We start from the raw sequence: 26,133 nt of genomic DNA, 5'->3' as shown, positions 1-26,133 counted from the left end.
TTTATGCTAAATGCAGTACCTGTGAGGGTTTCTGGACAATATGTGTCTTTGTTTTGTGTTGTTAAGTGATTTCCAATAATAAATATATACATACATTTATATAAAGCAAGCATATTTGCCCACTCCCATGTCGATAAGAGTATTAAATACTTGACAAATCTCCCTTTAAGGTTTTGAACAGATAGAAACTGTGTGATTAATTTGCGATTAATCGTGATTAACAATTTTAATCAATTGACAGCCCTAATATATTGAGATGCAAATTAATCTAGTGAAAAAAATGCGCCCAGTGTGTAAAGGCCTTTAGGATAATACAAATCAGACAACAATATATCAACTTCATAGCTCTAATAACTCAATATAGGCCTAGAGTAGGCTATATACAGTACATTTGCAACTGTAGTTTGAGGATTGACGCTCTTTCTGAATGTGAAATCCTACTGAATTCTGTTTATCTTGTACTGTTTATGAGCGTTAGACTGTTTGTCCTTAGTTTCCATATTTTGCACAGTATAGAGCGTGTTTGTATATCTGATGGCGGTGTCTCTGTTTCAGGGTCCTCATGTTAAATGCAGCAGCGTAGCACTCATTTCGCAAAGCAGCTGTATTTTCCCAGGAACCAGAGGAATCTCAGAGACAAAGTATTACAATTAAATTCCCCTTAAGCCTGTTCAACAGCAGACAGTTTTTGTCTTTAATGAGCTTACACTGCTTGATTCTCTCAGCAGCTATAATCTCTAATTTTGGACATATTCCAGTGCTGCGCTCTCACAGCCCCTCTGTGCAATGTGTGTGTGTGTTTGTGGGTGTGTGTCTCTGTGTGTGTTTGTGTGCTTTTGGATTGCGGCTAAACAATTGCCTCTTCTTTCCTTTTTCTTTGTGTGTGTGCATGCGAGTATTTGTTGAGGGATACAGATAAAAACCGTTTGTGTAGTTATGTGTTCTCTTCTTTGTATTTTCCTTCGTCCTGGTCAGAACCCCAGCGGTTGTGTGTGGTTTCAATCAGTTCCAGTCATTACTGCTGGCCAGAGAGCTGCTACTGCGTCGGCTCCACTAACTCCGCTCTGCTGAACATTATTCTGCTCGGCTGCCCTTCACCTCATCTCATTGTATCTTCTTTCCACTTCTCTCAACTCGTATCTCTATCTTTGTGTTTTTAGCGATGAGTCAGCAGGGTGTGCACCCATTTCTGTCTGTGTATGTCTGAATAGTGCACTTTCAAGTAGACATGCAACTGTAATGGTCATTTGTGTTATTGATAGACACAATTTTATTATACATTGCATTATATTATATCCCAAATGTAACAATTACGATAAAAGATATTATAGCGGATCGGGATTAAAAAAAACTCACAATAAGTTGATAGTGGTGAATTTCCATTATCGGGATAATTGTGACTATCCTCACATGAGTGACTTGAAGTAGCTGTCTAGCTCACTATCATGGCAGAGAAGTGAAAAATACAGGAATTTTCATGTAAGAGAACAGACTTACACAATGTTGCTATTTTTATTTATACAGGGAGACCTTATGTTTTATGATTACCTTATTCAAGATTCTTTGTTTGTTTTTCACTAAAAAGGATTTTCACTAAAAAAGGAGTTGATCACTCGCAAACTACGACCAAACAGTCAAACTATAGGCAGCTGATCAAATATGAATCAGTATTCTGTTACTGTAATGCCTATTTCTCGCCTCAGATGTTTTCAGAAACATCTTGTAGTGTACTGTTTAGCTGTAAAATGGAAAAGTTTGTGACTCGGCAGCCTTGTTGAGGTGCAGAAGTCTAGTTATCTCTCATAACGCTTGAATTATAATATGCTGAAAGGTTAATATGGAATTTTTGCCCAATGATGCCAAAAAATTGTTGCCTACTCAAGCTTTAAGTTTCTGTTGATTGAATAATCATTTATGCACAACTTTAAAGTATGTGACAGTGACAGCATTAAACATTCGCGCTACATGATGAAAGTTTCACTGCATTGACTCAGCTGATGCATTCTGGATGCTCCTGTTGGCTCCTGTTTGTGGGGTGCATATGTCCTGTATGTCTTTGCCAAAGGGATGTATACACTTAAGAGACCTTCTCTCCTTTGCACATTAGAAGTCTGTGCCTCTAAAGAAGTACGAGTGAAGCCGTAGAAACTGGGTTGAGGTAGATTAAAAGGCTGCAGGGAAACTCGGCTCAGCGCTCCTACTCAGAGATCATACCCAGAGGAACAGCAGGTTGTGCTCCCCCTCAGGTGATCCAGGACATGTCACGTCATTTGCCAGCTCACAAAGCCTGTATCTGTGTGTGCACGTGTGTGTGTGTGTGTGTTTATGCCCTATGTGATACATATGTTTTTGTTTTAATGGTTAACTGTTTGTTTACTAGCAGACTTAAATTCCTCTGGATCGCCCCCTCAGGCCCACTGACACGTGTACATGCACCAAAATTACAAACACGCACACACATGAACACGCACACACACAGTCAAGCATGCACAAACAAATACACATACTCACCCACACGTGTAAACACACAGCCAGATCTCCTCCGCGGCTCTTGATTGCTCTGGTCTGATTTGAATTAGAGGCTCATCTTTCTCAGATCTCAGAAATGGCTCTGAGGTCGAGCGGTTTGGTGGTTTGATGCTGATGCCAACACACAATTGGTTGAAGGCCTGCTTGGATGGCACTAGAGGTTCGATGGGGATGTGTTTAGCTCCAACAATCGTGGTTTTGAACGTTTACAGAGAAAGCTTTGACTGAGTCACAAGACCTATACACTTTTAACCCATAGTACTCCGTTGGCAGCAGGAGTCTAAATGAGAATACATAACAGACTACTGAAGTATGAGGTGGTTCAGCTGAACAGATGGTTGAACACAGATTCAGTAAGAATGTGCAGGTGTTATACAGATATAAAGAGACTTGCTGTACATATTTATTGCACATCTTTAACATTTATTTTCCCAACAAAGGCAGCGATACAGACTTTTGTCACACTTCCAAGGAGCTTGCACAACTGTTGTCTCTCCTAGTTCAGCTAAATCTGTATTTCTCAGGGTGTTGTAATAATGGATTCTTCGTAAAATGATTTGCTGTGGAGTCACGGACCGTACACTGAAGAAGACTGCGTCCTTTCCTTTCCCGTAGTTTGCTTACGCTGGGCTCTCGTGTGGCTTTCATAATGACATAATTGCCCCCAAAAGCAGCTTCCACAGAATGGGAGCAAAACAACATGAGAGAGAGGATGAGCGTAACCGATAAATGCCACCTAAAGCGCTTTTTGTTTGAATTATATTACTGATCTGGATATTTTCAAAAACCTGCCAACTGTCTACAGTCATTAAAGTCAATTGTTGCCCGCCAGCACATGGTGAAATATTACTTTTTTATGATCCATCCTCAATATTTTGATAAATGGATACCAGCTGCATAGAACAATGGATGATTATAGGTAACGGATGAGCTAATTGATAGCTGATTATAGGAATATTAAACATGATGTTTAAACAGATAATCAAAAATACATGACTACATGTGTTGCTGGCTGGCTGGGCCTATGGACAGATTATGAACTGTATATAAGAAGTGGACGTAGTCACTGTGACGTCACCCATTGGTTTGTGGACTGCTGTTTTGAAGTCTCAAGTTCGACATTTTGCTTGTCGCCATCTTGGTATATGGCCGTCGACATGTTGTTTTTTTGTAACCAGAAGTCACACGAGAGGGTGGAGCTAAGTACAATCGACCACACATTTTCAGGCAACTAATAAGGTTATAATTAACTTTCATGAACTGAAAACACACTGTGAAAGGGTTAAAGTTGTAAGACGAAAACAGGGACTACTCCCAGACCGGGCAACGCCGTGGTAGCAACCTGTCAATCACAAGGTAGCCACGCCCTAAAGCATCCCCTGCTTTATGGTCTATTTGACTCTAAATGTGACCATAATTTACTAAATGAACATCATGCTGTATTGAAGAAGACTTGAAACTAGCGATTGAGACCATAAACTCATGTTGACAATGTTTACTGAGGTAATAAATCAAGTGAGAAGTAGGCTCATTATCTCATAAACTTCTATACAATCAGACTTCTTTCTGCAACCAGAGGAGTCGCCCCCTTCTGGCTATTAGAAAGAACGCAAGTTTAAGGCACTTCAGTATTGGCTTCACTTTTCAGACTTGGAGGTAGCCCACTGGGACAGATGTATGGACAGATTACATATATTGTCTTTTTGCATAGATTTTCTTTGAAACCTTTTAAACGCTGAGTGTTTTCCAAGGTAATTACAAGAAAGTAAAATAAGGATGTATGGGTGAATGGATAGACAGACATATACACTGCTTGCCAGTGACATGCACAACCTATAATACGCACACATATCTTTAAACTAGACATTTGGCTGCGTCGAGGGCAACAGTTCTCACTAGTGGCTTTCATATCTGAAGCTGGCTGATTGAGACTAATGGATACAACATGGGCCTCAGAAATGACTTCCACATGCAAGAGACAAGCATGTGTGTGTGAGGAGAGAGCTGGTAGATACAGGAAGGCAGCATTAGTGTGAGTGTTTTATGTGTGTTTGTGTACAGGTATGTGTGTGGGGTTTGTGTACCACCGTCTATGTAACAGAACGGAAGAGCAGGAAGCACTTCCCATCCCTTCAGGTCCTGTTTACTGTACTTCTACTCCAACTTCACACGCACAGAGATCCCATTACACACAAAAATGCCCGCAAATACACACACACACACAAACTAATGAAAGTGAAGGCAAACACACAAATCCTCCAATGCTTAAAACACTGTTTCTCTTCATCAAGGTTAGACCACCTTACATAACCAAGTGATTCATACCAGTAGCTTTGATATACTTTGTTTTCTAAGAAAATAAAGATAGTGTTCCTTCAGACAGGCTAAGGGCGCTTTCACAAGCCATAGTCCGTTTGGCTAGTCCGTATCAGAGTTAAATTGATATTTTTGGTTCGTTTTCTATTTAGTCTGGTTCGGTTTCACAGTGCACAAATTAAAGCGGACTACATAAATAAATAAGTTGCTGAGGGGAGTGTACGAAGGAGCGAATTTATTTTTTTTCATCTCGAGAGCTGCCACTTCCATGAAGGAAATCGCGGCCTTTGAAAAATTGCTGTCGAAGTTTTTTCACTTTGACTCGGCACTGAATCCCTTCTCCTCCAGTTTATCTCAAATTACTTTACAAACATCACTATTTTGTGAATTTTATTTAGCATATTCTGTCTGTTCTCTTCGGCCCAGATGTCAAGCAAACATCTGACTTCTGCAGAAGTCCAGGTCAGTCCTCTCCCACTCATGTTAACCTGTCCTTCACCTGTGTCCATCTCAACAAATTCCCACACAGGCAGCCTGCGTTTTGGTTCTCTTGGAAATGATCCGAGACCAGCTCTCGCAGGCATCTCAAACCGGTTGTTTTGGTCGGCACCAGAGTACGATTACTGCATTCACAACTGCCCAAACGAACCACACCAAAGATGGATTAAAACGGACTAAATGTTGGCTTGTGAAAGTTCCCTAAGGGTGCTTTGAACTTTGTAGCTTCATCCTGCTTCAACAATACAACATTACATTCATTAGCATTAACAGTGTATGGTGCCAAACAACAGCAGACAAAGGAGCAGCAGCTCTTGTTTGCCAAAGCAGAATTGTTGCCACATTGAAATCCATAATCAATTAATCATCAAACAAAAAATTAAACATATTTGGTATGAGTTTTTGGTTTTATGTCTCTGTTCGTCTGTGTTTCAGACACACAGCACACAAACAGTTACACGTACTGTGTAATGGAATTCAATAAAAACATGTGGCGAGACTTCACTTTATCAGCATCTTTGTCAGTAAGACTTACTGGTAGTTAGTCATTGTTACAATAACTGAACAAAATATGTAGCTGTCAACAGTTAATAAAACACTCCTTTCCAATATCGGGAAAGTTATTTTTGAGAATTTATTCAGTACTTTCAAGTAGGTGGGGAAAACAAAGCAATGATCATAGCAGATTTTATTTATTATATTAGTATGTCCACATATTTTCCTTTGTGTTAAAAGTAACATCGTAACCACTAGCGCTGCCCCCCTCTTAGTCGATTAGTGGACTAATCGGTTGTTTTGGTCTTAGTCGACTATTTCTTTAGCCGATTAGTCAGTTGTTATGCTTTTTCATGCTGAATGACTTATTTTAAAAAAACAATTCTCTTCTTAGCACATCTCTGGTAAACACAAGATTTAAAGTGGTGCTTTGTGTGATTCTTTGTGGAGAAACTCAGTTTCACAGATCTGTCGATTAAATCAACTAAACGATTAGTCGACAAAATCGTTCGAGTGTTAGTCGACTAAGAATCTCTTTGGTCGAGGACAGCCCTAGGAATCAGAAACTCATGCCCATGTCATGGAGTCAAATATTTTTTACAGGAAATATTAAAGGAAATAAATAGAATAATTAAAAAATAATATTTATTAATTAACTGTTTGGTCTATAGAAATTTAAAAAACAGGGAAAAATGAATCCAAGATGACGTCTTCAGATGTCTCATTTTATCTGATCAACAGTACAAAATCCAAAGAGATTCCATTTACAATGATATAAAACAGACAATAGCAGATATCATTTAGCAAATTACTTTAAAGATTAATTGATTATCAGAATACATGCTGATTAATTTTCTGTCGATCTACTACTCGATTAATTGACTGATTGTTGCAGCTCTAGCATTAAGACAAAAAGAATTTCACAGATTTGAGTCGTGATATCTCAGTACAGTATTCTGATCTTGTCATTTTGTCATTTGATTATAGGAAGAGACAATAACTAATAATACAGTATATAGCCCAGCCCTAAAATGTGTAATATGTGTGCTATCTTAGTAAATGGGAACCTCTCTTCAATAGTTAAAATAAGTTTACTTTGAAAGGTAGTTGTTGCCAATTTACATTTAAAAAGACAGCTCTGTCATGTGAATTGATTTGTATTTGCATTTTTATTAGGCACTTGAGATCAGCTGATGATCAGATCAGCTTACCTTGGTGGTATTAATGACTTCATGTTCCTGCCTGGACCTCCATATGTGCCATGTTTACTTCACCTCAAGTAAAGCGTTTCAATCCAAATGATGAAAACCGTCGTTATATTTGGACAAGCATAAAATCAGAACCAGATAACTGGATACTATCAACTACTCATCTCATCCCTAGAAATCACTTTTAATCGTTTTTACTTCGTCGTTGAAATAAACCGCCTCTATTAGTTTTCTTCCACTTCGCTCAAAGCAGTCTGTCTACAGCTGAGACACCTTTGCATAGACATTATACAGTATATGTTTAGCTGTAAAAGTGTGAATTTATCCATGGAGTTATGCCAAATATGTGAAGGAATTTATTTGTGAGAGCGAAGAGGGAATGTGAACTGGAGACGAAGAGTGCGAGAGGCAGGGGACAGGAAAAGAGAGGACAGATAGAGAAGTGAACGAGAGTGGATTGAGTAAATAAACATAGCCGGGAAGTGTTGAGTCCACGCACAGGACGCGGTTTGGCTTGTGTGTATGTGTGTGTGTGTGTTTATCAAACCCAGCTGGCTCCCATTTGCCCAGGAATGAGTCTGCACCTCTCAGAGGCCCAAGCCTGCCCTGCTTTGAAGGCCTCTGTGTAGTGTGTATGCATGCATGTATATATGTGTGTGTATAATAACAGCTTCATTAGGGCACTGCATGGTACCGGCGAGCACATAAAAACACCCAGACATGTATTTACTGTATGTATATTATGTGTACGTCCTTTTATGTGATCATTTTAAAACCACATACATCCACTCTTGGAACACAAACAGTCATCCCAGCACACACACACACACATAGACCCACACAGATTTCAGGTTTCACAAGCGTGCACATAGACCCCTAAACAGTCCCAAGGGGTTGGATTTAACTGCTTCCAGATGCAAGTTCAGGACAGAGCACACACATACAGACAAAATCTTCTGCTTTGTTGAAGTCAGCAGAACTACTCAGTTTAAATTAATTAAGTGCTAGTGGATGGGAAATGACATGGGAGTAGACAAGTTTACTACAAGTGGGAAAACAGCTTGCTGCTGATACCTGATAATATCCTCATGGAAAGCAGCTACTCTCTCAGGAAAACCTGAACCTCAAAACCTTCAAAATAAACTTCAGAAAACTTTTTTTTTCATTGTGTATATATGTTTGTTTGTTTGTTTGTTTTTAGATGTGCCCCACATCTATACCGAGCCCCTCATATTGAGGATAAATGGCACCCCAGAAAGGTTGCACGGCGATGATGGAGACAAGTGGAGCGGTAGCCTCTCACACTCGGAGCTCACGACACCCAGCAAGAGTATCACATGTGAGTAAATAACACACACACACACACACACACGTTCACACATAGAGACTGGTGAGAGTGTTGTTTCCATTACCGATCACTGGTCTGATGAGTCACATTGTCCTGACCTTTTAACAAATATATTTGCACACCCTGAGGAAATAGGTCAGGTAATCATACACACAGACAGAAATATCTACATTGTCAGCTAAAGTAGGTTAAGTTTCTGATTTCTGAACACAAGCACCCAAATCTCCACGCTTGAAATGAAACACCTTTCCGTTTCTTTTATTCTTTCTTCTGCATTTTATTCTGTCAGACTTGCCGCTGTGGAATTTACTTTACTTATTTATGGTTCATGGGAGATCTTGGTATCAATCAAGTCAGAATAAATACCCCCAAAAAGTCTCCAATTTGATCAGCAGAGAGCTGAAGTCCTGTTACATCCAGGATAGCTGGTTCCACTAGTGTCTGGAACTCAATGAACTCGTTCTTTCTGAAAAAAGTTGATGTGTTTCGGGGGTTTACTATCCATATTCTAGATAGATACAGAAGATGAGTATCTACAGCACTTGTTATTAGAATTCAGCTTTCATAAAAACTAAAGCCCATCATTTTTTTCCCAGCACAGCCCTCCGTTATCCTTGAATGATATCCACCCACATTCCTGTCACTAATGTCATCTTTCCAACATATTAGCTGTAATCTCTGCAGTTTGAAAAATGTCTATGCTGGCGTCCGGGTGGCCTAGGGCAGGGGTATTCAATTAAAATTCAAAGAGGTCCAGTTGGAGAAAATTTCCTCAACCAAAGGTCCGGAACATCATAATGTCTAACTTCACTTGTGTTATGATTCAGTGCCATATATATATTAAAGTAGTGGCTTAGATTGTTTATTTTCTGTGCTCTCGGTTTGGATTTGAGTGGGTATGTTTGCTCAAAAGATTTGTGCTTTGCCTCGTACAGTAGTGGCGCTTCATGTTGGCACTTTTAATTATCGCCACGGTCTCGCACTGCAAAGCGGTGGCCGTGAGCTAGCCAGTGGGGCACGCTCACATGCATGAACATGCACTAAAAGCACGTGCAGCCGGCTACAACACACGCAGAGGGAGAGTGACTTCATTCTCTGCTCAGGTAGAGAGTACTCCTCTATATCTTTACATAGTTGTTTGCTGCTATTTTAATGCTTTGGATATTGTATAGAGCACCTTTAAAACAAAAATATTAGATAAATAGCAATATTACATAATTTTGTATAAGCTTACCATCCCTGTCTAGACATATGGACTAAACCACACAACACACAGTTGAGCGTGGTTTTGTTCCAGGGCTGGATTTGTAGTCATTTGCATCAGTGTGATTTTCAATGAGGTTATCTAACTTCTGTAATAGAAACCAGAAGTTGGGCTCTCTATTCTGTGATTTATGAAACTGCTTTTTGACCAATCCACTCCAATAACATTTCTCATTGCTTTAACATGAAATCGCTACTGTAGTTGGCTGTAGTTGTACTGAAGTAAGAAAATTGCAGGAGCAGACATGACTGTCTCGTATTGTGTGTGTTTTATTTACACTCAGCTGTCCAAGTCTAAACTACTTCCCAAAATCTCCAGCTGTCCCATCATTACACTCCCCACTGGGCGTATCGGCACCTCTCCACCTCAATTTGCTGGCGAGGAGCGTCGCTTTGCAATACCTGGAAGTTCTCCTTCCAGAGTCATATCACCAAGCGCCACCTCCCATTTCCCTCCCTCATATTACTGGCCCCATGGTTATGTTTCAGACTCTCCTTGATGTACAGTCGTTCCAGCTCTCTGTAGCAAAGCCAAAGGTTACGCAAGTACACTATGTCATTACCCAACCACATATATTTTTTTTGCTTTCACTCCAGTTTGAAATAAGTAGAATCTCAACCTAATTCTCATCGTTCTGCTATGTCATTTATTCACTTAGAAGACCGAGCTTCACAATAATAAACACCCACAAAACTCTAGTTGAGATGTCTGAATGCTTGGCCACTAACCTAAAAGCCGCTGTAAAAAATGTAAATGCCCTGCAGTGGTCTAAATCTGTCCTTCCTGCTATTCAGAGAAAAGGAGGGATGGCGTAAGTGAATGACAGGAGGAATAGAGGGGTGAGAGGAGGACGGTTGAGTAACCTGAAATCTGAGCATGTGTTACAAAACTACCAGCATTTCTTCCTGGAATCGAGGGCCAGCTATAAGTGACAAACACACAAACCTGCCCCGTGGTAATAGCTAGTTTGTGGTAACTGAATAACCAGCAGTTCAGTCAGGAAGTGGATAAGTAGGTGAATGCAGTGTGTTTTGAGTAGGTGTGTGAATGTCTGCTGTCTCCATCTATGTTTGTGCTTCTACCTGTACCGTCTGTGTGTCTATTTCAGGCTCGCGCTGGAAGTACTGAGAGGTTTAGAGTTTTTCTGCCATTCTCTCCCTGCTTTATTTTACATCCCAATAAAACCTACGAAACCCACCAGCTCCATATGCTGTGCAGGGAGGGTTATGCAACTACATTGGGCTCGGACAAAATGTACCGCCATGAACACCAGTTCTGGCTCTCCATTTGGCTTCATGTGCCTCCTCCCTTCATCCATGGCGTCCTCCGTCTCCAACTTACACAAGCACACGTACAACTTATACAATCACATATACAACTTGCAAAATCACAAATGCGTTCACAGGACTTGAACCACAAACTTAAACAGTGAATGTTGGAATCTTTATCCCTTTCTCAGGTGACTATGCATTATTTGCCTGCATGTCTCCATAATTAAATGATTGCCTCTGCCTTTTTTGCATGTGTGAGTTGGTTTGTGTGTCTTTTGTGAACCTCATGAGCCAGTCAGCCTGAATGTGTCATCTGCAACCAATCATCAATCAATCAATCAATCATCATCTGTTCCTCCGGCTCAACACGTTCTCATCCCAACTCGTCACATACTGACGCTTTTCGGCATCACTTTTCGTTCACAGGGAACATGTGCTTAATGTTGGGAATTAAACAAAAACACTGCTTAGGTTCAGGCAACAAAACCACAATAGTTAGGTTTAGGAAAAAACAGTATTGGTTTACATTGTAGTTAATGGAAAGCCCGGTGCGCTAAAGGGTGCCTTGTGCGTCGGTATCAACAACAAGCTGTCTGGCTTCATGATGAGCTTGAAGATGTTACAAAATAGCTGTGACTCAGGTCTGTGGTGAGGTCATGGGTGGCTGTGTGACATCTGTGAATGTGTTTGTGGGTGAGAGGGTGAGGAAACAGAAGCAAAAACATAAAATTCCTCCTCCCGTATGCCCTAGCTGTCTCGCAGTGATGACATCAGAGCTATAGTATGTGTCTGGCCCCGGGCCTATGACAAGCTGTCTGAGAACAATGTGCACAGGAGAGGTGCTAACACATGTGAGTGTGTGTTATGACCTGAGTCAAACACACACACACACACAAGCACACACAGAGACACACTCCCCGTCGGTGATGTCATGAACACACTGCCGTCTTTGACGTCACATTCACACATGTTCACAGATGTTCACAGATGTTTAACTGCTAACACTCTTTTGGACTCAACCAATGACACATGTAATTCATCACTGACAGGATCACAGTAGCATTTATGACACTTTGTTTATTTTTATCAGTTTGAAATACCTTCACTAAATGAGATCTTAACACAAACCAGATAGAAGACGTGTTTGAATAAGGGCATGGACGTGTGTGTGTGTGTGTGAGGGAAATGCTGAACGGAGCTGTTTGTTATTATCTTGTCATGAAAGGAGAGGAGTTTGCAGTGTGTTGTTGATGGGAAATCTAACAGGACTGTGACATTGCATTTAATTAGAGACCAGTCACCGTGCTGAAACTGTTTTCCATCTCTGCTCCTCTGCCTTACATCCTTTTCTGTCTGTCTCTCTTGCCTTGCTCTGAATTTATGACCTGTTTGTTGTTCACAATGAAAGACATATTTTACTTGTACTGTCAGGTACAGATAACGGTGACACAGTGTGGCCAGTGGTGTCACGGAGGGGTCATGTGTCAATGAGGTGGTTGGTTGATGTCTAAGGTCAGGGATTAGTGTTGCTGTATGTCGTGTTGCTCGTGCAAGTCTGCTGCCTTTTCCTCTTTTTTCCAAAATAAGAATGAAGCCACGACTTGAAATATTTGCACACTTTTTCCATTCATTTGTCAGGTGAAATTCACACAAATGAGTCAAATGTGGCAAAAAAATAAAAAAGGAGTTTCGGTGCTTTTCCAAAGGCTGGGTTGAAGGGAGCAAATAGTGTTTCTAAATGTCACAAAGAACCACAAGAAAAATGTAAAAGTTTTGCCAGAACTTTTGGGTAAGTTGTTGTTTTGTGTCAGCCAATGTCATGTTTCCTGTTTTCATGCAAACACGAAAACAAAGAAATGAACTTGGGAAAGTTCAAAACAAAATACAAAAGACTAATGCCTTTGCACAGCTGTTTTTCCTGGTATAAGGCTCTTCCACAAATGTGCAGGTACGAACACATCAGTCAACTTGCAATCAGTCGACCCTTTGAATGCCGAGATGGTTTGATCAGAACATCTCAAAAATTAGCATTTTATGCAATTGATTCATGGTTAATACGCCTGCTATTTAAAGGCTTATTCAGATTTTTTTCAGTTTCGGGTGATTGTTTGCAATCATGAGGATCAAGATTTTTTGAAACACTCAACTGATATTTTGTCAGTCCACTTTGCTAGAAGTGCAGCTCTCTAGTACACCCTCAGGGGCCAAAACAAGCTCCAACAACTGAACCTAAAAAGCATTTGAAACATGTCTTTTTAACACAATAACACTCACAATGAAATCAGACCTGCCTGTTGTACCTCTGTCTTTAAATGTGTGTTGCATAAACCTTGCTTACTGTGATCCTGCAATAATAATAATAATACAAGAATAATAAATTGTATTTATATGGACACCTTTCTTAAATATGTTACAAAATACTTCACAAAATAAATAAAATAAAACCAAATAAGGCAGATAAGATGAGATGAAGGCCAAAGGACATGAGCACAAAGGAAGTAAAGACAACAAAATTAATAAGATCAGATAAATAGGAATAAAAACACAGTAAAAGGGTAAAAATACTGTATGCACATCATACTGTATGTTCTGTAAGTAAGAGCTGCCCACTGGGAAAAGGTTTCACATTAGCCTTCTATTAGTTACAGATCAGGTGTGGCATAGCTTGCCGGCTTTGGCATCTGTAACCTGGCAGCACAAATAACACAAACAGTAAACATAGCGGCACCACTTACGACAGTAATCCATACAAATTATCAGTTTTATCCACACTAACAGCCAGATACACAAGTTATACAGAAAAGTGTATGAGCCACACTACAGTTAAAAAACAATCACGTGGACTTTATGAACTGAAAATGTTGTGGTAAGAATTTTAACAGAGGAACTCTGTTAAACTCTGCCATCTTTTTTCCATTGAAAGTAACAAGAATTAATCTTTCATTTTAGCCAAAGGTGAGTCACACTTTTTGTCCTGCTCACACCTAATTTTTAAGCAGCAGTGTTGTGCATCTGACTGAACTCTGCGTCCACATTACTAGTGAGTGGGTGCAACTAAACAAGCCTCATTAATGCTGTAGTGTTGGTTGGAGCGTTGTATACATGTAGCAGCCAAAAATGTGGGAAAAATCTAATTGAAAACTGTTTTAAATAACATTTTACAGCAGCAACTTATCATTTTCACATTCTCACTGTTTTAGTAGTTGACACTTTTGGCCCACAATTAAAAGCAACGCAACTATGCAAGAAAACCCCAGAAGGGAGTCAGTGGGTGAGATGTTTCTGGGAGACTGGGCTGAACAGATGTTTTACAGGCACTTCAAAACAGTTAGAGGATTTTAAAATGTCGTGCAAATGTTGTGAAACTGAATTCCTTTTGCGCCAATCAAGCCGAACCCACAGCATTCTTTATTTTCATCATTAATGGCATATGTCCTCATTGACGAAACCATTACACTGCAAGCAATCAAAAGCTGTGTTGAGAGAAAATATTTGGTCTGACACACAGATGCTTTTCCTCTGTTGTGTTTAATAATGCCAAAACGGAGGCAGATTTCTGGGTGCATGCACCAACCATCCATCCTTTTTACCTGTTGTTTACTAATTAAGGATTCTCTATATGATATCCAGAGCATTAATATAGCAGCAAACAACTATTTACTATGTAAAGATATAGAGGAGTAATGTCTACCTGAGCAGAGATGAAGTCACTCTCCCTCTGCGTGTGTTGTAATCTGAGCTTCTCCGTGCTTTGTTGACATCGGCTGATAACGCCGTTGCGGAAATGTAGCGCCCACCCTCTGGTTCCGGGGCGGGTTAACACTGTTAGCTCTGTCAACAGTGTTGCTGTTGTTAGCGCTGTTAGCACCGTTAGTTGAGAGACGTGCGGAGACAATAGAAATGCTCTCAATCTCGCATTCAGCACCTTTAAGTTGCATTTGGGAGTGCAAATTTGGTCTGATGAAAAATTATATTTTTCTGCATTTTTATGACTTTGATCTCATGTTTATAGTTTAGATTAGGGCTGTCAAAGTTAACGCGATAATAACTGAGTAATAACTAATAACACATTTTAATTTGTTTTAACGCCACTAATTTCTTTAACGCAACATTATGGAGAGGGAAAACTGGCCATTTTCAAAGGGCTCTGACCTCAAGATATGTGAATGAAAATGGGTTCTATGGGTACGCACGTGTCTCCCCTTTACAGACATGCCCACTTTATGATAATCACATGCAATTTGGGGCAAGTCATAGTCAAGTCAGCACACTGACACACTGACAGCTGTTGTTGCCTGTTAGACCTGTTAGAGTTTGCCATGTTATGATTTGAGCATATTTATTTATACTAAATGCAGTCCCTGTGAGGGTTTCTGGATAATATTTGTCATTGTTTTGTGTTAGTGCATAGTTAATTGATTTCCAATAATAAATATATACCTATATTTGCATAAAGCAAGCATATTTCTCCACTCCCATGTTGATAAGAGTATTTGATTCTTGACAAATCTCCCCTTTAAGGTACATTTTGAACAGATGTGCGATTTATTTGCAATTAGTTGTGATTAACTAGGGACAATCATGTGATTAATCGCAATTAAATGTTTTAATTGATTGACAGCCCTAGTTCAGACATGTCAACACTTTGAACGCTTTGACCTACATAGACAGACGAGCTGCACCAGAGGAGACGGTAGGATAAAGCAGCTGGAATAGAGACAGAGTTCATAGTCATCCTGGTGACTCATTCCAGCAGAGGATAAGTAGAGAGAGAGAGAGAAAGAGAGAGATGAACAGCAGATCTCTGGTCTGGGAGGGAGGTGTGTAAGTACAGGGTAGCTGAGAGACGCCAGGAGAGAAGGAAGAGGTGGACGGTGTGTGAATGGGGGGTGTGTGTGTGTTTGCTGGTGCATTCAACTGATGGTGACTCACTCATGCTCGCTCACCGGCCCAACACATCTGCACAGACATGCGTGTACATACACACATCGTAGAGGTCGCAGGACCCCCAGTGGCCAACGCCGCTGTGTTAGCGCCGCACACGCACGCTCTGCGGTTTCCCAGTCTCATCATGTTAATCCCACAGTCATTTGGCTCTTTATTTGCTGTTATTTTTAACTAGCTCCCACTGCTGAATCATTGTGTTTATGAGTCACACCCATGCTTCCTCCTGCTCCAAATATGCACAAGCAGCAACCCATTTCTTCAACTTTGTTTTCTCCCTTTCTCACTCAATCTTTCTCCCCTTAGCCTACTTTCTTGATCTCAGACAAAGGGACCTTGTATTTTTTTCAGTGTGTGTGTGCATGTGCATGAGTGTGTTGTCCGCACGTGTCCTTGCATGCATATATTTGTGTGCGAGTGGGCCTAACCTCAAGCTCTGTTTGGAGACAGTCCTGACTCCCCGTCTCTCTCCGTCTGTCTGTCTGTCTGTTTGCCTGCCAGGTCCGCCTATGTACTGTGTTCACACACACCACAAACTCACAAGAAGTATGAATTTCTCAACCACTCACAATCCCCTGGACAATACAGACCTAGAGGGAATACTGAAAAACCGTGCACAGCTTCCCTCCCCTCGCTTTAATCCCCTTCTTCTCTTACCGACCTACATCCTGGCCAGCTCGGAGTGTTAAAATACAGTATTGTGCAAAAGGCTAAAAGGGAGCAATAAGAAAAGAGAGACAGAAAAGGAGGAGTTGAAGTGAGGAAGAGAGAGAGACATAACACAGGAGAGCAGCAGGTATTGACTTTTGACATACTTTAGAGGAGAAAGTATGGCTCCTTCCTTCTCACATGCATGCACGCCTACACACTAATGCACACACTGGCCCTGCAGCCTGCCAAACATCTGGAGCAAAGTTAGAAAACGCTGAATGAAAGAATCTTTAATAACACTGGATTGGTTGTATGACCGCGGCCGTCAGCCAATCAAAACAGGCCTGGATGGGTTATCTGTCTCCGAGCGGTTATCGAACGGACGCTTTTATTGCCAGTCGTGTTTCATAGCCAGCGCTCAGGAGGACCACACTCCGTTTGCCTCCCAGTGCAACTCTGTGTGTGTGTGCATCCGAGAGGTACGGCGTTTCTGCTTTGATTTGCTGAGGGTCTGTTGTACTCTACCCTAGCCCTGTTAATTCTCACCACACCTCTCGACACCAGATGCTTTCAGGTCAAGAAAATATTTAGGGCCTCAAAAGGATGGTATTAAATACTACCATAACATATAAAAACCAGGCGTCCATTTTATTCTTCTTTTCAGGGTGTGTTTAGTTTGGCAGCGAAGGTGTGCTTCGTGCCTCCATCTCTCTAGCCGAGTAGTTAGCACTCGATAGCACTTAGAGGTAAAATATACCAAGTGGTGTATTGAGCCAAGATTAACAAAATGTGCATACTCTCAAGTGTTTGTTGATATATGTTGTATCAAAACTGCATTCTTCCAAAAACCTCCGGTATTGAAAGGGATGGGTTTTCCAGAGACAAACACTCCTCTCTTCCTCTCTCACACTCTTTTCATTTATCCAGTCTTTTATTCCCTTCGTCTCTTTATAGTTGTGTAAGAGTCTCGGCCAGTAGGATCAGGGGTCAGTTCTCTAAATGCAGAGCTCTTCCCATGAGCTGTTGCCTTTAGGGTGGGCTTTGCATTTGGACTCAGCATCAGCACAAGTCTGCACACACACACACACACAGAGAGAGAGAGAGAGAGGGGCCTCAGAGCTGAACAGAGATCAGCTGCATTATCCACACGTGTTGGCAGGCCCGCTCACACACTAAGGTCCTGATCGCACAGAGCGCGTTTTGCAGGTGGAAAACGTGAGGCGCACCGCACTGCCTTTTAGTTGCCTGGTCAGAGCAGTTTTTTTTGCAGTTTGCTGCATCTCTTTTTAATTGTTGCTGGGGAACCGCCAAATGAGTGCTAACGTTAGCGTAACACAAACCTGAAGTGTACGCTACCTAATAATTAATAGCACAGTTTAAATTAATGAAAACAACTTACCCGCACTAATTTGCATCATGGTAACTACGGTTGGTAATGTCATAAAGCTCTCGGTATCCAGCAAAAGTCACCACAATGAGAAAAAACGCTAATGGTTTTGGGCGCTTTTCCCCTCTGAGTTGAATTTATTTCAACTTGAGGCGTTCAGGCGTTTGTGCCTCAGGTCTGATCAAGGCCTGAGGCACAAACATTATTTCAATCCTATTCATATATTTCATATAAATGCTTTAAGGATCACATTTTCATGCCTCCTCGCCGGTGACAGCCATGGCCCGGTTGTCCGTCCGTCCTTCTGGTCCATTCTTGTGAACGCGATATCTCAGGAACGCCTTGATGGAATTTCTTCAAATTTGGCAAAATGTCCACTTGGACTCCAGGATGAACTGATTTGATTTTGGTGGTCAAAGGTCAAGGTCACTGTGACCTTACTACCGTCCCATTCTCGTGATATCTCAGGAACGCCTTCAGCGAATTTCATCAAATTTGGCACAAATGTTCATTGGATTCAAGAATTATCTGATTTGATTTTTGACTATTTCTGTTTGAAAACGTATTCCAAAGTTCAGCCAAAGCTCATATCAGCAGTCTTGAGTCAGACAAATCAAGCAGATATCTTCCAAAGTCTTTTTAGTACAAAATTCCCACTTTTTGTTACTGTCCCTACACTGCAGCTGTGGGATTTGGTGATAAGAACACATTAACTTTGGAAGATACTCATTTGATTTGACTGTCTGGGACAGCTGAGGCCTCATTTCAGCTTCAGCTGAACTTCAGAATAAATTTTTTCACAAAAAGAGGAATGCTGATTTTGTCCCCTTATGTAAATTGAAATAGCTTTAGAAAGAGATTTCTTTTTGAAGCAACCAACAGTGCTTTGAATGTACATATGTATATGCGGGGGGGGGGGGGGGGGGGAGTGAAACCTATCATTTAATAATAATAACAACAACAATAAGTGAGTCATTATACACATATTACACATATATATCGATCTTTGGTAGGAACAACGTAACAGGAACAGATGGAACAAATGTGAGGATTTGCTGCTTGTCTCTATTTTTATATCGCATATTTTAAAGTCTTTGGGCTTTGGCTTGTTTGTCAGACAAAACAATTAATTGTATACAATAATCAATAAATTCATCGGCAGTGAGAACTTTCAGTCAAAATGTTAGATTACTGTGTCAGTCACAGGAACAGCTGTACAATATACTAGGATTCAACGCAGTCAATACTACCTTATTTTGTCATTTATATGACGTGAACACAATAACAGCAACACTACTGATCTGAACTGAATTGATTTGAATGTGTATTTATTTTAAAATGCTTATTGTCCACAGCCTATTGTAAATGAATGTATTTTGTCGCTCCCCAGCTCAACCAGCAGCCAGATCCACGCCCACCCACCACACCCAGCCATGCCGGACACAGCCCAGCAGCCAACTACGCAACGGAGCCAAGCACCACACACACACACACTCCTCTCACACGCACTGTCCGCATCACACGCACACGACTCACACGCACAGCCTCCAGTCCAACGGGGTCAGGAACGGGGGCCATCATGAGCATCCTAAGCTGGGCTCCCTCCCGAGAGGCGGCTCGTCCACCTCCTCGTCCTCCTCAGCGGGACCAAAGCACACCAAGAAATTGCGGTCCAACCCGTCCATCACCTCCCAGAGCAGCAAGAGGAGCAAGAGCAGCAGCTCCAAGAGCAACAGCTCTCAGGTCCCCACAGGTTCACAGGACGGTGAGTAACAGAGACTGACGGAGGGAGGGATAGCTAGCAAGGTTCAACATGAAAGTTTTATTCCACATGTCAGAGTAGAGCATCAGAATTTGTCTTTGTACATCTTATTTGTCTTTGTACATCTTCCCTGACCAAAAAAACAGTAATAGAAATCACTTCTTTTTTTGTAATTTGTAAGGTTAAATTAACATTGATGGTTTATAATATACAGCCAACGCAGCAACCCAGAGTTCAGTTGAAGAGGGTATTTTGAACCCACTCAAAATGTGCAATGTAATTTGCATTTATAAATCTTTTCAAACTGCAAATGCCGACCAAAAGAATATGAATCAAAAAACAAAAAAAGGTCTAAATAAATGAACCTTGTCAACCACTCCGGTTTTGAAATACAGGTTTGTTCAACCACCTCATGTCATGGCTCGAGTGGTTGTATCAAATTTTTTGTATATGAAAGTAAGTGGGCTAGATCCATGGCAAACTGTAAATAGTATGGTATTTATCATTTTCAACTCAAAGTAACTGTTACATGGTGAAAGAGGCCACTGTTTCTTTTCACTAAAACCTAAAAGTACAGACTGGCATGCCTTCTGCATGAGTAATACTGATACAGAGAGCGAGAGAGGTTCTGTGGTTGAGCAGAGAGGTAAAGATAACAAGCTTATTACCAAGACAGATTTGGTAACATCAGACATTTGTTTGTTTTACTCTCTGTTACAGAGCAAATGTGGTAAGTCAGTGTGCTGATGCCACCAGGACATTGGCCTTCCTTAGGCAGCATTCACACCAGATCAGGCGCCGCAGGGTTGTGCGTTACTTTAATGTCCCTTTAACTGTGACGATTAACGTCTTTTGTCCCCTTATGGCTGGGATGTACAGCTCTGGATCGTCGGTTACCGTGACGTTGGGTTGCGTTTCTCCCAAAGTTGATTCTGTTTCTACTTGTTTGTTTCGACTGCAGGCCGCTGCATTTTTTTTGTTTGGAACCCCATGCTGCAGCCCAAACGCCCTACCCTCATTCAAAATTAATGGGAAAACCCTTTTTTTTAACCACACTGCCTGATGTGGTGTGAATGCAGCCTTAGTCTCTGGCCGGGCACTGAAGAAAAATATTTTCTTGTGAACTAATTACTCAATCATGTCTCGTGATTTCTGACTTATCATAGAGGTTGCGTCCAAAATTCCACACTAACATGCTATTTAATACGCCGAAACATTATGTGAGATTTTGTAGTATGTCCGAAACCTTAGTATGGAACCAAGAGTACGTGGATTACATATTATTTCCGGTGAAATATTACAGTATGCAACGCTGGACATTATGGCGGCATACATATCCCGCAATGCGGTAGTGACGACAACATTCATAACAGACATTGACAGACAGCTCTTTAACATCAATAACGCTTCAAGCGTAAGTATAAGATTTCACTTTGCTAAACATGATATCTATTTTAAATTAATTCAGACTTTGATTCTCACAAACCGTCGCTTTGGTCACATAGGGTTGGCACGGGTTACCATGGTTACACGTCTCCAACCGTCAAGGAGGCTCTCAGGAAGTGACGACGTAAATTACTGCTCAGTGCGTCCGAAAAGATACATTCACACAAAAGTATGTTGAACGATAGTACACCTATTGGGTATGTAGTGCGTAGTATGTGATTTCGAACGCAACAAATGCTTTATTGCTTAATGGCATCACATGTAAATACGTTTGTGCTGCCAAAGCATATAGAGAAGGACAATATTAGATAAAGGAGAAAAAGAAAAGCTGATTATTATACAAACTGGTTACATAAGAACATAATAATGAAGTGTGTGTGTCTCTCCTTCTCTCCAGACTGCTGTGTTCACTGTATTCTGGCCTGCCTCTTCTGTGAGTTCCTGACTCTGTGTAACATCATGCTGGACTGCGCCACCTGCGGCTCCTGCGCGGGGGAAGAATCGTGTTTCTGCTGCTGCTGTGCGTCGGAGGAGTGCGGCGACTGTGACCTGCCCTGTGACATGGACTGTGGCATCATCGACGCCTGCTGTGAGTCTGCAGACTGCCTGGAGATCTGCATGGAGTGCTGCAGCCTTTGCTTCTCCTCCTGAGGGCCCCCGGTCGCCACCACCACAGGGGGCAAAGTACATGTCTGCTACACACTCCCACAAGCCCGGGAACAACTTGGACCAGTATCTTATCAGAGCTGAGAAACGCTACGCCCAGTCTTTGTTGCCTGGACTCTGTGGTTTACACTATATTGGCTGGCCTAGTTGGCTCCACAATATGTCCAATGTTTCTTACAAGGTTTGCCGAGCACAAGATGCTGAGAGCAGTCACTGGTCTTCCCTCCTTTTATTGGTCAAACGACGGGACAGTCGCTTCCCTGCTTTGTCTTTGCTGTCGGTCCATTGCTACGCAGCTGGATGTACGGTGCAGAGCGAGTTCCAGCTGTGGTCCACGAGGCTGTGCAGACCGGGCCTCCGGACCCTCGCAGAACAAGCGATTATTACAATGGAGCCCCTTGTGCCGTCTGAATGACGGGAGTTCTCCAAGCATGAAAAATGACCTCCAAAGGCAAATGAGAAAATGGCTCCATTTAACCGGATTTTAGTGTTTCTGTAGATAAGAGCAGCAGCATAATGGGAAAAATGGACGCTCAGATCTTAGTAGAAATGTAGTCTGTCCTCCTGTCCTTGGCAAGGTTAAAGTCTTCCAGTTTGATTGCATACAGTGGCCTTTGTGACACACACACACACACACACACACTCTTAGTGGAGGATGTTGAATCCACCGCTGTCTTAGTTCTTGTTGTACAAAATAGAGAAAAACATTAATGGTGGCTTGTGGCAATATTACAGACAAATTTCTTTTGTTAATATACATCTCACTTAACGGACTTCTTCAGAGAAGAATCATGAGAGCGTCGTGCATCAGCCTGAAGATGGGTCCAATTAAATGAGTACTGTAAGTGATGGACGTCGGAGCGAATGGTTGATTGCGTTTGTCATGGACTGTCATTCTCTCTACTCTAACATGTGAAGAGAGAGAGTTCCTAATCGAAGGTCTCTCCTCGTTTAATGTTTCACATCTTGTTTACTTTTTACGTTGTTTTATTTTGAGGGGCTTCGGCTGCATTCAGTGAATTCCTCCTTGTCCGAATGGTCAGAGCTGGTAAAGGACTGGTAGAGGATTGGAAGGCATCATCTCCTTTTTTAATACGTTTCATTTTTCTTTTGTCGTTCTTGCTATGTGAACAAATGGCCTTGGCTTAAGCTTAAGGCCTGAATTTTCAAGTAGATTCCTCCTTGCCTTTACCAAATCTCTATTAATCCTTGTTTTGTAGATTTTAGTGAAGATATTTGCATTTCTCCTCTAATGTGAAAATCACATTTCTGTGTTATCGGGTTTCGCCGGGCTCTCTGTAAAGCAGACATTGCTCAACATCTAATTTAATTCCTTGAGTGGAAATCTCACGACATTATGCTAAGTTAGATCCATATGCTCGCAGTGTGAATGGTACGCGTTTTGATAACAGGCCCGCACTCTCGGATATGCTCAGATGCATACCTTCTCCAACCCAATACCTCTTGAGATGTCACCTAGATCTGTTGTGCCTTTTAAAATGACTTGATACAAATCTCTCTCCTCTCTGATCAAATACTGTTTGTGCAATCCTTTTTTCTTGGAAATACCAAAGAGTTTTCCTCTTACTGGACCTTAGTTTCTACTAGACCTACAATTACTTGTACTTTGAAGGGTCTTTGCTATGCTAATGTGGCTGTGGTTGATTAAACCCTATTTTAAGGGCTGAAATATAACACTGTTGATTAAGAATATACACTAGGGCTGTAAATCAACCTGATAACACCGACGCAGAAAAAGAAAAATCAACAAATGCAACTTGAGAAGATATTATGACTCTTCATGTTTATATCAGAACGGATGTGTTTCAGATTTGACACATTCCAACTCGACTGAGACAAAATCCTGGAGAGCCCTGGAAAACAATGCAATTTCTTTACAGTACAAAGAGATTTATGAAGGGAGAACTGGACTATATAATGTTGTGTATAGACATGATAACAATGTCATTTGTTTGGATTTACAACAAGTGCAGATTCTGACAATGTTGCTTCATCTAGGGGACACATTCTCCGTCACCAGACCAAACCTGTCACAGAAACAATAGTGGTGGACTGTGATTGATATCTGAGGGGTGTGCTAACCAAGGCTAACCCACACGAGTTAGAAAACTAAATATAAACACTGGTTTGTTAACAACAAAGGTCAATAATTAAAGATAATAAAAAATGAGCCTATAAATGTTAGTTAGCTACAGAATCAACAAGCTATTGCTAGCATAACTGGCCTTTCACTGATAGCCGGCAGTATTAAAATAAACAGTTCACCTTGCTTTCATGTAAACCACTTTGTTAAAGGGATAGTTTGGGTGTTTTGATGTGGGGTTTTATGATGTACTTATCCATGCTCAGTGTATTACTTACAGTAGATGACGGTCGCAACGCCCCCAGTTTGGAGAAGCAGACAGGAGTACCAACACCGGAGCAAAGCAATGTACTGCTGTGGACGTGGCCTGCAGCAAAATGTATTTTAGCCACCTAAAAGAAAAGCTCACCTAAAAAAATTTTATATCAGTTTAAGTGTTGTTGTTTTTTAAGCCACCAGAATCCATTGGAAAAACAGTAATTTTACCTCGGAGAACACAGGGGTTTCTGGTGTACCGCTGCCTCGATTGGTTTACTTAGTTTGTGCTATTGTGTGACTTTGTGGAATCCAAACTAATCAAAGTCACACAATAACAGAAACAAATTAATCGATTGAGGCAGCGGTAGACCAGTAACTCCTGTGTTCTGCGAGATAATATTACGTTGTTTTTTTTATTGGAGTCTGGTTTCTTTGACGAGAGCATAGATAACAGCTTCAGACTTCATAGCTGTCTCACGGCAAGGTAAACCGGCAAAAATACTCTAAATATATTTTAGGTGAGCCTTTCTTTAGGTTTCTAAAATATGTTTTGCTGCCGCCCCGTCCACAGCAGTACATTGCTTTGCTCCCGTGCGGTAACTCCTGTCTGCTTCTCCAAACTGGGGGCGTGTCGACTGAGTACCTCATACAACCCCACTTCAAAACACCCAAATTATCCCTTAGCAGCAGGAATATGAATGCATGTTAACATATGTTTCCTACCTAAAACAATAGGTTCACTGTTTATTACCGCAACCCAGCTGACATGTTGTTTCCCATCATTCATGACTTACTCACTCTAGCTCAAGTTTCAAGATTCTTACTCTGCTGCAGATTCTCACTGGTCCCAACCACAGTCCAAAGGGGCAAGCGTTTAGGCCTTCAAGACCAAAACAAATCCAGTTTTCATAAATGGGAAGCTTAGGCTAATCCGTGGTCTGTTGCTTTCTATTATATTGAATTCATTTCATTTTGCCCAAATTCCTAAATCCAGCACAGATGTAACTGGAGGAATAAAGTCAACAAGAACCTACTTGTGACGGACAGCATGGCTTTGCAAGTCTCTTTTTGGCAGTAGATCATAAAAACATGTCTGACCCTCCTGTGAGGTTCCTGGTTTCCAAAAGTATCTTCACCTGAAGAGCTCCTGTTGGACTGTAAAATGCCGTGAGAAGCGTAGCAGAGTGGTAATTCTGTCAATACCACAGCTTATGCAACATAAATCATGTGAAAAAAACATTTTAATAAGGCCTGGGATGAAAAACAGTGAACACATCATTTGAGTTTTATTTGATGATGTTGGAATAATACTTTATGACAGATCATTAAATACTACTTTATGTCGATACTGAGAAGTGCCTCACAATTGGTGGAGAATGGAGGCAGTCTGGAGGGATAGAAAACGCTGATTGTTTGGTCTGGAGATGGAGAACGCTGTCTGGATGTAGAAAGTCCCCAGATGAACACATTTCTCTGGATTGTAGAGTTGGTTTGGAGATGTGGATTTGATGTTGTGTCTGTACCAGACAGCTCATCATATCATCTCCAAATACTCCCCTACTCAGTCAAGCTATTACAGCAATACTGGAAGAAAACACGTTTACTTTCATTGTTGTCCATACTCAGTATTATCAGTATTTTTGTTAGAATTAACTTGACTACAGAAATGTCTAACTGTTGACTTTCATGGATTTATTATCTTTTTATGAGATGTAATTTGGATTTTGATTTAAAGGGCTGGCCACCTCTGCTTGTACTCTGAAAGTTATCCTAGCCCAGCTGAATTGTTTCTAGACTGTAGTCCACTATAATGTCATTTTGTTTACACTACCCCCCCATTTTATGTCAATTTGAATTGCTGTCCTGGAAGTCACATTAAAATCTCTTAGTTTAATACTGAATAAACAATGTGAACTCCAGGCTACATGTATCATTCTTTCTTCATGTTCACATAGGCGCCAAGCTTATTACATTATGGCTTTATTG

General features: G+C 41.1%; 1 protein-coding gene across 2 annotated transcripts in view; it reads left to right on the top strand.

Annotated features, from left to right (window-relative positions):
* The window catches only part of mdfi (MyoD family inhibitor), a 37,014-nt gene extending 10,947 nt beyond the window's left edge, over positions 1 to 26,067 (top strand). For both annotated transcript variants that reach the window (XM_074630858.1, XM_074630850.1), the window contains 3 exons: positions 8,248 to 8,385; positions 19,302 to 19,676; positions 21,517 to 26,067. In XM_074630858.1, coding sequence (XP_074486959.1) covers positions 8,248 to 8,385; positions 19,302 to 19,676; positions 21,517 to 21,770 — 767 coding nt within the window. In that variant the 3' untranslated portion in view covers positions 21,771 to 26,067. The remainder of the gene's footprint in view (positions 1 to 8,247; positions 8,386 to 19,301; positions 19,677 to 21,516) is intronic.
* Positions 26,068 to 26,133: the final 66 nt, after the last annotated feature.

The sequence above is a fragment of the Sebastes fasciatus genome, chromosome 1, assembly GCF_043250625.1.
Source record: "Sebastes fasciatus isolate fSebFas1 chromosome 1, fSebFas1.pri, whole genome shotgun sequence".
Classification (NCBI taxonomy): domain Eukaryota; kingdom Metazoa; phylum Chordata; class Actinopteri; order Perciformes; family Sebastidae; genus Sebastes; species Sebastes fasciatus.
This window is presented reverse-complemented; position numbering and strand designations above follow the sequence as displayed.